The 14,448-nt window shown below is 50.7% G+C and overlaps 1 protein-coding gene across 2 annotated transcripts in view; it reads right to left on the reverse strand.

Annotated features, from left to right (window-relative positions):
* Positions 1–8,683: 8,683 nt before the first annotated feature.
* Positions 8,684–14,448, reverse strand: part of PPCDC (phosphopantothenoylcysteine decarboxylase) — a 35,738-nt gene continuing 29,973 nt past the window's right edge. The window contains exon 5 of one of the 2 annotated variants that reach the window (XM_055277742.2): positions 8,684–9,614. In XM_055277742.2, the coding sequence (XP_055133717.1) occupies positions 9,502–9,614 (113 nt within the window). In that variant the 3' untranslated portion in view covers positions 8,684–9,501. The remainder of the gene's footprint in view (positions 9,615–14,448) is intronic. The other variant, XM_055277740.2, reaches the window with a different exon arrangement.

The raw sequence follows: 14,448 nt of genomic DNA on the forward strand, positions 1-14,448 counted from the left end.
AACCCCTGAGGCTTACAAATTCTGCATGCATGCATATGCTTGCACACCTTCTGCTGCTAATCTGGAGTATTCCTGCATCCCAGACCACCACGATTCTCTCAGAGTTCCAGAGAGACTGAGCCAGGGCCATGGCAGAATCTATAGACCAGAGGGGACAGTCCTGGCTCCGGGATACCTGCAATTCGATGTATCAGTGTTCCTGTTCTCCAATCATAAAAATGGGGCAACTCAGGCCATGACTTCTTTCCTAGGAAATTCCCAGGCAAGCCTCTGCCTTGATCACGCCTTCCTGGAAGCCCAGGATGATCCTTGTGGAAGTCTGGGGGGCCTCTAAACCCCCACTACACACCCCACTACACACTACACACTCACCTTCTCTTGCAAGCCAGCCCTGGGAGAGGCCATACAGAGACTTTAGGGATGGCCTGGTGACTGGCCTGTCACCCTCCAAGACCCAAGCTTTGTTCTCTCCAGCTGGCCTCCTCCTCTGGTCTTCCTCCAATGGCCCTGGGCCTTGGAGGCAACATGACTCACAGAAAGAGCAAGGGCTTGGAGCCTGCCAGAGCTTCCTCACTTACTAGCTATGGGACCTTGAGAAAGTTAAGTGACCGGTCGGGCGTGGTGGCTCACGCCTGTAATCCCAGCATTTTGGGAGGCCAAGGCAGGCGGATCACGAGTTCAGGAGTTCGAGACGAGCCTGGTCAACATGGTGAAACCCCATCTCTACTAAAACTACAAAAAATTAGCTGGGCGTGGTTGTGCGCACCTGTAGTCCCAGCTACTCAGGAGGCTGAGGCAGGAGAATCAGTTGAACCCGTGAGGTAGAGGCTGCAGTAAGCCAAGACTGCACCCCCAGCCTGGGCAACAGAGCGAGACTGTGTCTCAAAAAAAAGAAGTTAAGTAACTTATTTGAACCTCAGCGTCCTCATTTGTCAAATTCTTGCTCTCAGGAGAAATAGTCAGGGGACAATATCCACCTTAGGATTGCTGTGAGAATTAAATTGTAAATGGTGGCCATTGCTTCACAGAACATGGCTTCTTTCTGGTGTTCTGTGAGTAGTGACTATACATGCTGGTTTGCCCAGAACAGTCCAATTGATGCCTGCTGTCCTGGCATGTTAATTGCCCCTTTTCACTCTCAGAAGCACCCAGTTTAGACAAAATACAGTCAGCCTATCTGTATTTCTTTCTATTCCTAGCTCAGGTCCAGCCTGTGTTAGCAGCACCACTATTTCTACTTTCCCCTCTAAGAGGCCATGTTTGGATTGTGGTTAGGTTACTGACACACCAGGGGTTTGGTCTAGGTCCTGCTGTTGGTCACACAAAAAGCCAATGACTGAGACACAGAGGATTGCCAAGGAAGAAGGCTTTAATCGAGTGCTGTGGCCAAGGAGATGGGAGCTCAGTCTCAAATCCAAATCCATCTCCCTGGCTAAAATTAGGGGTTTGTACAGCAGGGAAGAAACGTAACAATGTAAGGGAAACAGGAACTCCTGAGGGGTAAGGAAGCAATTATGATAATGAGGGGCCTGGGTCTCATTGTCTGGATGCTATGCTCTGTGAGTTTCAGTTCTTTCATACTTTTTGAGAGGCCTGGTATCTCACTGTCTGAATCTGGTGAGTTTCAAGCTTTAAGACCAGATGTGTCCATTTCTGTTTATCAGGAAAAACTGTGTATGAGATTCTTTGATACATTTTGAGAGACCTGGTATCTCATTGTCTGAATCTGGTGAGTTTCCAGCTTTAAGACAAGATGTGTCAATTTCTGTTTATCAGGAAAAGCTGTCTATGGAAGTATTGGGTCAATTTCAGTTACATTCTTCTTTCTGGGCCTCAGGTTCCTCTTATCATTATCATTTTTTAGAGATAGGGTCTCCCTACGTTGCCTAGGCTGGAGTCAGTGGCTATTCACAGGCGCAATCATGGCACACTATAGACTCGAACTCCTGGGCTAAAGCGATTTTCCTGCCTGAGCCTCTGAGTAGCCAGGATTGCCCGTGCACACCACCACACCTAGCACAGGTTCTTATTTCTTTTTTTTTTTTTTTTTTTTTTTTTTGAGACAGAGTCTCGCTCTGTCATCCAGGATGGAGTGCAGTGGCGCGATCTCAGCTCACTGCAACCTCCACCTCCTGGGTTCAAGCGATTCTCCGGCCTCAGCCTCCTGAGTAGCTGGGATTACAGGTGCGTACCACCACACCTGGCTAATCTTTGTATTTTTAGTAGAGACGGGGTTTCACCATGTTGGTCAGGCTGGTCTCGAACTCCTGACCTTGTGATCCACCCACCTCGGCCTCCCAAAGTGCTGGGATTACAGGCGTGAGTCACTGTGCCCGGCCGCTTCTTTCTTTTTTTTTTTTTTGAGATGGAGTCTCGCTCTGTCACCCAGGATAGAGTGCGGTGGCAGGATCTCCACTTACTGCAAGCTCCACCTCCCGGGTTCACACCATTCTCCTGCCTCAGCCTCCCGAGTAGCTGGGACTACAGGCGCGCCCGCCACCACGCCCAGCTAACTTTGTATTTTTAGTAGAGACGGGGTTTCACGGTGTTCGCCAGGATGGTCTCGATCTCCTGACCTCGTGATCCGCCCGCCTTGGCCTCCCAAAGTGCTGGGATTACAGGCGTGAGCCACTGCGCCCAGCTGCCCAGCCTCTTGTTTCTTAAATAGGAATAACAATGCCCATCTCGAAGGATGTTTAGGAGGCTTAAATGCAGGGTCTGGCACAGGCCAGGAGCCAGATAAACCTGAGTTCCCTTCCATGGCCTTCTCTCTCTTCCCTCCATCATGCCAATTTCCCCCAAGCATCGCACACCAGAACTCAACTTCTCCCCTGCCAGGAGAGCAATTTCCAGAAGTTTCAGGTGACATAACAGCTCCCAAGCCAGGGCCAGGCCATGGTCTCTTCTGAGAGCAGGAAATCTTCAGGGCCAAGAGCGGTGGCTTACACCTGTAATCCTAGCAATTTGAGAGGCTGAGGCAGGAAGATTGCTTGGGCGTGGTGGCTCTCACCTGTGGTCCTGGCTACTCCTCTGGTGGCTGAGGTGCGAGGAACACCTGAGCCCAGGGAAGTCGAGGCTGCAGTGAGCCATGATCGCACCACTGCACTCCAACCTGGATGACAGAGTAAGACCCTGTCTCTTAAAAAATTTTTCTTTACTTTTTTTTTTTTTTTTTTTGAGATGGAGTCTCTGTCGCCCAGGCTAGAATGCAGTGGCATGATCTCGGCTCACTGCAACCTCTGCCTCCCGGGTTCAAGCAATTATCTGCCTCAGCCTCCTGAGTAGCTGGGATTACAGGCACTCGCCACCACGCCCAGCTAATTTTTTATTTTTAGTAGAGACGGGGTTTTGCCATCTTGGCCAGGGGGGTCTTGAACTCCTGACCTCGTGATTCACCTGCCTCAGCCTCCCAAAGTACTGGGATTACAGGTGTGAGCCACCACGCCTGACCAAAAAAATTTTTTAATTAAAAAATTTGTATGTATGGTCAGGACCTAGTTAAAGTTAAATTTTTTTTTTTTTTTTTTAATTTTAAAGAGAGGGCCAGGTGCAGTGGCTCATGCCTGTAATCCTAGCACTTTGGGAGGCCGAGGCAGGCAGATCACGAGGTCAGGAGATCACAGTGAGCCGAGATAGCGCCACTGTACTCCAGCCTGGGTGACAGAGCGAGACTCCGTCTCAAAAAAAAAAAAAGAAAAGAAAAGAAAAGAAAATATAGAGAATCTTCAGCATCCACGTATTCATGTTCAACCCATGTTGGCTGCTTCCAAGTCCATTGCTATGGCTGGTAACATTGTTTTGCCTACACAGATGGAAGGCACCTTTGAACTCACCTTTGAACGCTCCTTCCTCTTCCAGGAATCCAGAGGCCTGAAAGGGAGTCTGCTGGGCCTCCAGTCCCTAAGTGAGAGGTGACAGCGTGCTGGCAGTCCTTACAGCCCTCGCTCGCTCTCAGGGCCTCCTCTGCCTGGGCTCCCACTTTGGCGGCACTTGAGGAGCCCTTCAGCCCATCGCTGCACTGTGGGAGCCCCTTTCTGGGCTGGCCAAGGCCGCAGCCGCCTCCCTCAGCTGGCAGGGAGGTGTGGAGGGAAAGGCGCAAGCGGGAACCGGGGCTGCGCGCGGCGCTTGCGGGCCAGCTGGAGTTCCGGGTGGGCGTGGGCTTGGCGGGCCCCGCACTCCGAGCAGCCGGCCAGCCCTGGCAATTAGGGGCTCAGCCACCTGGACCAGCGGCTGTGGAGGGTGTACTGGGTCTCCCAGCAGTGCCAGCCCACCGGCACTGCGCTCGATTTCTCGCCGGGCCTTAGCTGCCTTCCCGCTGGGCAGGGCTCAGGACCTGCAGCCCGCCATGCCTGAGCCTCCCACCCCCTCCGTGGGCTCCTGTGCCGGCGGGAGCCTCCCCGACGAGCGCCGCCCCCTGCTCCACGGCACCCAGTCCCATCGACCACCCAAGGGCTGAGGAGTGTGGGCGCACGGCGCGGGACTGGCAGGCAGCTCCACCTGCAGCGCCTGTGCGGGATCCACTGGATGAAGCCAGCTGGGCTCCTGAGTCTGGTGGGGAGGTGGATAACCTTTATGTCTAGCTCAGGGATTGTAAATACACCAAAGCACCCTGTGTCTAGCTCAGGGTCTGTGAATGCACCAATCGACACTGTATCTAGCTACTCTGGTGGGGCCTTGGAGAACCTTTATGTCTAGCTCAGGGATTGTAAATACACCAGTCGGAGCCCTGTCAAAACAGACCACTGGGCTCTACCAATCAGCAGGATGTGGGTAGGGCCAGATAAGAGAATAAAAGCAGGCTGCCAGAGCCAGCAGTGGCAACCCTCTAGGGTCCTGTTCCACACTGTGGAAGCTCTGTTCTTTCACTCTTTGCAGTAAATCTTGCTGCTGCTCACTCTTTGGGTCCACACTGCCTTTATGAGCTGTAACACTCACTGCTAAGGTCCGCAGCTTCACTCCTGAGCCGGCGAGACCACGAACCCACCAGAAGGAAGAAACTCCGAACACATCTGAACACCAGAAGGAATACTCTGGACACGCCGCCTTTAAGAACTGTAACACTCACTGAGAGGGTCCGCGGCCTCATTCTTGAAGTCGGTGAGACCAAGAACCCACCAATTCCAGACACATAAGGACCTGCTGTCTGGGCTAGCAGGCAAAGGGTCACCATGTAATCTCAGCAGATAAAGCCACCATGAGATAAGCCCATTGCAGCAAGGGAATAACATACTCCCAGATTCCACCTGGATTAGCTGCATGTCCTCCAAAAGCCCTGAAGCTCACATATCTGCCTCTTGCCCTCACACCCACCCACTCCCCACATTCCTTTGCTATGAGACAACGGGTAGTTCTTCTGGCCTGATCATTCCCATTGCCTTGCCGCAGGGGGTACCAAACCTGGCTTAAATATTGTAGAGTATTTGGTTCCACCAGGAAGCTCTCAGTGTAAACGACTTGTCAGTTATTGGGGTTCTTTGCTCAGAGGCAGTTGCGTGACACTTAGGATTTTCATCCTGCCCTAGAAACCACAATACATGAAGGAAGGAAGCCATGAGAAGAAAAAGGTAATGAAGGAGCTGTCCAGTTGGGACTGAAAGCGCAGGCATCTGGGGGTGTTGATGCGTGGTGGAAGGGGTGTTTCAACTGACCCCAAGGAGGTAAATGCAAATGAGGGTAGAAGTCCTGTGCAGGAGCCTGTTTGCAGGTAGCTGTAGGGCAGAAAGAGAAAACCCTAGCACACTGCACTGGCTGTGTGGCCCTCAGTTTCTTGTCTATAAAACAGCTACATATGCTAATTGACTCCATCGTGAAGCTGTTATGTGAGGAGGGTGAAATGAGATCAAAGAAACACTTGGCAATATGGAGAACATGTAACACGTACCCATAACCCAAGTCTTACCTAGGGCTCCACATAGTTCCGTCCTGCTCAGCTGCACTCAGAGAATCACACATTGCAAACGGCTTTAAAAAGAACCTCGATCTTGTTGCAGTGAGCTGAGATCAAGCCACTGCACTCCAGCCTGGCGACAGTGCAAGATTCCATCTCAAAAAAAAAAACAAAAAAAACACCTTGGCGGGGTGCGGTGGCTCACGCCTGTAATCCTAGCACTTTGAGAGGCTGAGGTGGGCAGATCACAAGGTCAGGAAATCGAGACCATCCTGGTTAACACGGTGAAACCCCATCTCTACTAAAAATACCAAAAATTAGCTGGGTGTGGTGGTGGGTGCCTGTAGTCCCAGCTACTCAGGAGGCTGAGACAGGAGAATGGTGTGAACCCGGGAGGCGGAGCTTGCAGTGAGCCGAGATCACGCCCCTGCACTCCAGCCTGGGCGACAGAGCAAGACTCCAGCTCAAAAAAAAAAAAAAAAAAAAAAAGGCTCCTTCACTCCTCCGTTTGTTCCCATCTTCCCAGTTCTGTATCTCAATCTGTTTTTCTTTTTTGTGTGTTTGTTTGAAATGGAGTCTTGCTCTTGTCATCCAGGCTGGAGTGCAATGGCACGATCTCGGTTCACTGTAACCTCTGCCTCCCAGGTTCAGGTGATTCTCCTGCTTCGGCCTCCCGAGTAGCTGGGATTACAGGCGCCTGCCACCACCCAGCTAATTTTTGTATTTTTTAAGTAGAGACAGGGTTTTGCCCTGTTGGCCAGGCTGGTCTCAAACTCCTGACGTCGTGATCCACCCGCCTCAGCCTCCCAAAGTGCTGGGATTACAGGCGTGAGCCACCGCCAATCTGTTCTTCTAATCCCACACCACAAAGTGCCCAGGAACCACAGGACAGATTGTTTTTGTTTTTGTTTTGTTTTTTTTGAGATGGAGTCTCATTCTGCCGCCTAGGCCAGAGTGCAGTGGTGCGATCTCAGCTCACTGCAACCTCTTCTTCCCGGGTTCAAGCAATTCTGCTGCCTCAGCCTCCTGAGTAGCTGGGATTACAGGCATGCACCACCACACTTGGCTAATTTTGTATTTTTAGTAGAGACAGTTTCACCATGTTGGCCAGGCTGGTCTTGAACTCCTGACCTTAACTGATCTGCCCACCTTGGCCTCCCAAAGTGCTGGGATTACAGGCATGAGCCACTACGCCTGACCACAAAGACAGATTGAACAATACTGTTGTGTCCGGAATTAGTGGGTTCTTGGTCTCACTGACTTCAAGAATGAAGCCACGGACCCTCGTGGTGAGTGTTACAGTTCTTAAAGGCAGCGTGTCCGGAGTTTGTTCCTTCTGATGTTCAGATGTGTTTGGAGTTTCTTCCTTCTGGTGGGTTCGTGGTCTCGCTGGCTCAGGAGTGAAGCTGCAGACCTTCGCAGTGAGTGTTACAGCTCTTAAGGCGGCGCATCTGGAGTTGTTCGTTCCTCCGGGTGGACTCGTGGGCTCGCTGGCTTCAGGAGTGAAGCTGCAGACCTTCGTGGTGAGTGTTACAGCTCATAAAAGCAGTGTGGACCCAAAGAGTGAGCAGTAGCAACATTTATTGCAAAGAGCGAAAGAACAAAGCTTCCACAGTGTGGAAGGGGACCCCAGCAGGTTGCCACTGCTGGCTCGGGCAGCCTGCTTTTATTCTCATCTCTGGCCCCACCCACGTCCTGCTGATTGGTAGAGCCAAGTGGTCTGTTTTGACAGGAAGCTGATTGATGCGTTTACAATCCCTGAGCTAGACATAAAGGTTCTCCACGTCCCCATCAGATCAGTTAGATACAGAGTATTGACACAGAGGTTCTCCAAGGCCCCACCAGAGCAGCTAGATACAGAGTGTCGATTGGTGCACTCACAAACCCTGAGCTAGACACAGGGTGCTGATTGGTGTGTTTGCAAACCTTGAGCTATATACAGAGTGCCGATTGGTGTATTTACAATCCTTGAGCTAGACATAAAGGTTCTCCAAGGCCCCACCAGAGTAGCTAGATAGAGTGTCGATTGGTGCATTCACAGACCCTGAGCTAGACACAGGGTGCTTTGGTGTATTTACAATCCCTGAGCTAGACATAAAGGTTCTCCACATCTCCACCAGACTCAGGAGCCCAGCTGGCTTCACCCAGTGGATCCTGCACCGGGGCTGCAGGTGGAGCTGCCTGCCAGTCCCGAGCCGTGCGCTCGCACTCCTCAGCCCTTGGGTGGTCAATGGGACTGGGCGCGGTGGAGCAGGGGGTGGCGCTCGCCGGGGAGGCTCGGGCCACACAGGAGCCCATGGAGGGGGTGGGAGGCTCAGGCATGGCGGGCTGCAGGTCCTGAGCCCTGCCCCGCGGGAAGGCAGCTAAGACCCGGTGAGAAATTGAGTGCAGTGCCGGTGGGCTGGCACTGCTGGGGGACCCAGTACACCCTCCGCAGCCGCAGGCCCGCGTGCTAAGCCCCTCATTGCCCGGGGCCAGCAGGGCCAGCCGGCTGCTTCGAGTGCAGGGCCCGCCAAGCCCATGCCCACCTGGAACTCCAGCTGGCCTGCAAGCGCCGCATGCAGCCCCGGTTCCCGCTTGCACCTCTCCCTCCACACCTCCCTGCAAGCTGAGGGAGCCGGCTCTGGCCTTGGCCAGCCCAGAAAGGGACTCCCACAGTGCAGTGGTGGGCTGAAGGGCTCCTCAAGTGCCGCCGAAGTGGGAGCCCAGGCAGGAGGCGCAGAGAGCGAGCGAGGGCTGTGAGGACTGCCAGCACGCTGTCACCTCTCACTATGAGGTCAGGAGAGAGAAAAAAACTATACTATAATAAGCAAAGCAAAATTATTTTTCGCGGGTGGGGCTGAAGATTGCTATAAATCTTGTACCAACACACACATACAGTGTCATTTAGTCTCCCTCCCTCCACTGGCCACAAGGATAGTGGGTTGTTTTTTGTTTGTTTGTTGGATATTTTTTGTTTTGTTTTGTTTTTAGTACACACCACCTTTGGAAAAGACCGTGGTTTCTACAGTTTTTAATGGTGTTGATTTTTCTTCACATTGTTACTCACTTTTGTCACCCCTTTTCCAGAATTAGGAGTGTGGTCAAGGCCTTCAGCACAACCTAGATTCCCCTTCTTAGCATCCTGGCTTCCTCCTAGACTCCAGCTTCTCAATCCAGACCCAATCTGTTCTGCACATACAGCCTGGCTGATCTTCACCGCACGCCACACTCACCATGTGCCTCCCCTACTGAACAGCTCCCAACCTTCCCAGCACGTGGAGCCTGAGTTCCTCCCTGGGTGTCCTACATCAAGCACATGGCAGCATGTCTTCACCCTTTGTATCCTTGGTCCTCCTGCAAGCCCCAGCCCAAGTTCTGGTCTGTTCAGGGGACCCATCCTGACTGCTCAATTCTGAAGTAGAGTCCATGCCACACAGTCTCACTTTCACTGTTTGCCATTATTTGATCACTGTGAGTCTTTCTCCCATAAGAACATAAGCTCCTTGAGATCAGGGATTTCAAAGGTTTATTAAAAGCACACAAGGATACTCAAAATTCATTTTCCTCTGTTAGCTTGTGACAAGAAAAGCAGACCTATTTCTACTCCAAAGGCCTTGATGAATATCTTCAAGTCAGGCACCATGGCTCATGCCTGTAATCACAGCACTTTGGGAGGCCAAGGCAGGAGCATCACTTGAGTCCAGGAGTTCATGACCAACCTGGGCAACATGGTAAAACCCCATCTCTGCAAAAAATAAAAAATTAGCCAGGCATGGTGGCATGTGCCTGTAGTCTCAGCTACTGGGGAGGCTAAAGTGGGAGGATCGATTGAGCCCTGGAGTTCAAGGCTACAGTGAGCTGTGATTGTGCCGCTGCACTGCAGTCAGCCCAGGTAACAGTGAAACCCAGTCTCAAAAACAAAAAGAAAATTTCCAGATGCCTCTGCCAAGTCTTTGTGTTTGTTTGTTTGCAATAACTCCCTGCCATCATTTTTAAGAACTTCCAGATAAAGAACAGAAAGAAGCCAGGCTCACACCTGTAATCCCAGCACTTTGGGAGGCTGAGGCAGGCGGATCACTTGAGGCCAGGAGTTCAAGATTAGCCTGGCCAACATGGTGAAACCCCGTATCTACCAAAAATACAAAAATTAGCTGGGCCGTGGTGGCGGGTGCCTGCAATCCCAGTTACTCGGGAGTCTAAGATGGGAGGATCACTTGAGCCCCCAAAAGTCAAGGCTGCAGTGAGCTGTGATTGTGCCACTACACTCCAGCCTGGATGACAGAGTGAGGCCCAGTCTCAAAAAACAAACAAAAAGAGCAGAAAAATCTCTTTTTATATTTTTATTTATTATTATTAAATTTTTTAGAGAGAGTCTCACTCCTCACCCAGGCTGGAGTGCACTGGCATGACCATAGCTCACTGCAGCCTTGGACTCCTGGGCTCAAGCAATCCTCCCACCTCAGCCTCCTAAGTAGCGGGGAATACAGGTGTGTGCCACCATGTCCAGTTAGTTGTGTTTCTTTTGGTAGAGATGGAGTCTCACTTTGTTGCCTAGGCCTGTCTCAAACTTCTGGTCTTAAACTGATCCCTCTGCCTTGGCCTCCCAAAGTGTTGGGATTACAGGTGTGAGCCACTGTGACTGACCAGAAGGAACTCTTTTTAAAATGTATTTATTGATTTTGTGGTAGACAGTATATTCATCTGGCCCAACAATTAAAAATGAAGTCACCTCCTATCTTTTTTTTTTTTTTTGAGACAGAGTCCTGGCCTGCCTCCTATCTTTGTTTCTCAACCACTCAGTTAGTTCCCCTGCCAAGAGAAAAAACAATAGACAATGCTTTTTCTCTGTTTATCTTTTTAAAGGCATTTGATGCATACACAAGCCAGTAAGAATATATCCTCCTTTTCTTTCCCCATCCTCATTTTTTCTACACAAGCGTGCATGTGACACACATTCTTCTGCACCTTGCTTTTTCTGTTTAACAATGTACCTCAGCAATCTTCCCAAATCAGCTTCCTCAACACTTTGTTTTATGGTTGTGTAGAGTTCCAGTGTATGAAGAACACTAATTTATTTACCCAATCTCCTGGCTGTTAGATAGTGAGGGTGTTTCCGGTCTTTTAGTACCATATATGAGGCTGCAATAAATCTCCTGTTCAGACATAATGTCATACAACTGAGTGTATCTGTGGGACAAAACCCTAGAAGCAGAATTGCTAGGTCAAAGAGTAAGGTGCATATGTAATTTTTTTTTTTTTTTGAGACAGAGTCTTGCTCTGTCGCCTAGGTTGAAGTGCAGTGGTGCAATCTTGGCCCACTGCAACCTCCGCCTCCCGGATTGAAGCAATTCTCCTGCCTCAGCCTCCCAAGTAGCTGGGATTACAGGCGTGCACCATCACACCTGACTTTTTGTATTTTTAGTAGAGACGGGGTTTCGCCACGTTGCCAGGCTGGTCTCGAACTCCTGAGCTCAGCCAATCTGCCCGCCTTGGCCTCCCAAAATGCTGGGATTACAGGCATGAGCCACCATGCCAGGCCTGGTCTTTTAGTACCATATACAAGACTGCAATAAATCTGTTTAGACATAATGTCATAGAATTGAGTGTATCTGTGGGACAAATCCCTAGAAGTAGGATTGCTGGGTCAAAGAGTAGGGTGCATACGTAGTTTTGACAGATACTCCCAGATTGTTCTCCAGTGAAGTTGCCATCAATTTACGCTCCTACTAGCAATGCATGAGGGCACCAATTCCCCACACCCCCACCAGTCTAACAGGCAAAAGCTTTAGCTCTAGCTTGATTTGCACCACTCTCCTCATGAATGTGGCTGAGCAGCTGTTTAAGGGCCCTTTGTGTGACTGGGTTTTTTGGTTTTGTTTTTTGTTTTTAATGTGAATTCTTTGTATCTTCTGCTCACTTTTTAATGCGTGTTCTTGGTCTTTTTTTTCTTTTTCTTTTTCTTTTTTTGTTTTGAGACGGAGCCTTGCTCTGTCACCCAGGCTGGAGTTCAGTGGCATGATCTCAGCTTATTGCAAACTCTGCCTCCCGGGTTCAAGCAATTCTCCTGCCTGAGCCTCCCGAGTAGCTGGGACTACAGGCATGCACCACCATGTCTGGCTAGTTTTTTGTATTTTAGTAGAGACGGTGTTTCACCAGGTTGGCCAGGCTGGTCTCAAACTCCTTGAGCTCAGACAATCTACCCACCTTGGCCTCCAAAAGGGCTAGGATTACAGGTGTGAGCTACTGTGCCCGGCCCTTGGTCTTTTTGTCATCAATGCGTAGGAGCTTTTTATATATTAGGAGAATCAACCCTTTGTTTATGAGCTGCAGATAATTTCCCCAGCATGTTGTCCTTTGACCTTGACTTTGGGTTGTTGCTCAGTGAACCTATTTTTCTATAGTCAAATTTGTCAATCTTTGCTTTTGTGGTTCCTAAATTTTGTCTCTTGCACAGAAAGGAGCAGGAACCAATAGCCCCAACACGCACACTTTTTTGGTTGGCACAAGCTTGGAGTGACTTGCTGGGTTCTGTAAGGAACAGGACAACTCCTGCTCTCCAAGAGAACCCAATGTTAGGAGGACACAAAGTAAACTGACAATTACAATTCTGTTGTAATAAACAGTGGTGGCCGGACACGGTGGCTTAATCCTGTAATTCCAACACTTTGGGAGGCTGAGGCAGGAAGATCATAAGGTCAGGAGTTCGAGACCAGCCTGGCCAACATGGTCTCTATTAAAAATACAAAAAAAAAAAAAAAAAATCAGGCCGGGCATAGCGGCTCATGCCTGTAATCCCAGCACTTTGGGAGGCCAAGGTGGGTGAATCACGAGGTCAGGAGGTTGAGACCATCCTGGCTAACACGGTGAAACTCCGTCTCTACTAAAAATACAAAAAAAATTAGCCAGGCATGGTGGCGGGCGCCTGTAGTCCCAGCTACTCGGGAGGCTGAGGCAGGAGAATGGCGTGAACCAGGGAGGCAGAGCTTGCAGTGAGCCAAGATCCCGCCACTGCACTTCAGCCTGGGAGACAAGCAAGATGCCGTCTAAAAATTTAAAAAAAGAAAAAAAAAAAGCTGGGCGTGGTGATGCACACCTGTAATCTCAGCTTTTCAGGAGGCTGAGGCAGAAGAATTGCTTGAACCTGGGAGGCAGAGGTTACAGTGAGCCGAGATCGCACTACTGCACTCCAGTCTGGCCACAGAATGAGACTCCATCTCAAAAAAAAAATAAAAAAATAAAAAATAAGTGGGAAGCACCATGGCAACCTGGGCAAGGAGTTTGCAGTTGGCCAGGGAAGGCTTTCCAAAGGAGGTAGCACCCAGGTACATCCACAGGCATGTGTGGGAGTCAGTCTTGTCCCAGTAAAAGCAGCAGCATGTATACAGGCAAGAGGCCTCACCAGTTCAAGGTTGTCCAGTCTGGCAAGAGAATAGGGAGCCCTTTAGGGTTGGCATGTGGTAAAGGGCAGGGCTAGAAGGGTAGGCAGGAGCCAGATCACAAAGGGCCAGGTGTGTACTGCCCAGGAGTCTGGGCCTGATCTGAGGCAGTGGGGAGGCAGCAGCGGGACCTGACCAGCGGGGTGCAGGAAGAGCTGGAGGCGGCCCAGGGCAGAAGCTGGGCCTTGGTTTGGAGGCTTCTGCCTCCCACCCAGCAGCATCCACAGCAGCCTTGAAGGGCTCATGGCTGCCACAAAAGAGTACACATTTCAGACCCAAATGTTCTATTCTCTGAAACTTCCAGAATTCTACAAAAAATCATCAGGGAGGCTAGAATCTTCTCTGAGAAACATTTCTCCCCAAGATGAAGGTAACTTCAAGTGCTTGGACCCCTCGTGGGGAAAGCAATGATTGTCACTCCCCACTCAGCACCTCCTTGGCAGATGGGGCCAGCTAAATGCAGCACCTGCTCCTCTTAGCTCCAGTCTGGCTCAGGGAACAGCTGGGCTCTTTAGGCCCAGCCCAGACCCATTCATCCAGAACCCCCCTTCAAAATGGGCAGCAGGGATGCAGGACTGCTGTGGGTGGGAGATGGAGAGGCGAACCCCCAGGGACAGGGGCCTCCAGCTGGCCTGAGTCCACAGGGATATATGTTCCCTTCTAGCCAACAAGGCGCAGTCCTGCTGAGCAGCCACAGCTGTTTTCAGAACTCTGGGACAGTGGCCTATGAACTTCCCTGCTCCCATGGCCTTTTCACACAGGCACTTTGTGGTTGATCTCCCTGGATGGCTGCCTTCCCTAAAATGCCTGACATAGATCCTCACACATGATGAATACTCAGAAAGTGGTATCAGTTTCTGTTAAAATTGAGAATCGGCTGGGCACGGTGGCTCACGCCTGTAATCCCAGCACTTTGGAAGGCCATGGCCAATGGATCACTTGAGGTCAGGAGTTCGACATCAGTCTGACCAACATGGCAAAACCCATCTCTACAAATAATACAAAAATAAGCTGGGCGTGGTGGCGGGCACCTGTAATTCCAGCTACTCAGGAGGCTGAGGAGGGAGAATGGCTTGAGCCATGATCACACCACTGCACTCCAGCCTAGGGGGCAGAGCGAGACTCCGTCTCAAAAAATAAATA

This window comes from Symphalangus syndactylus, chromosome 5 (assembly GCF_028878055.3).
Source record: "Symphalangus syndactylus isolate Jambi chromosome 5, NHGRI_mSymSyn1-v2.1_pri, whole genome shotgun sequence".
NCBI classification, from domain to species: Eukaryota; Metazoa; Chordata; class Mammalia; order Primates; family Hylobatidae; genus Symphalangus; species Symphalangus syndactylus.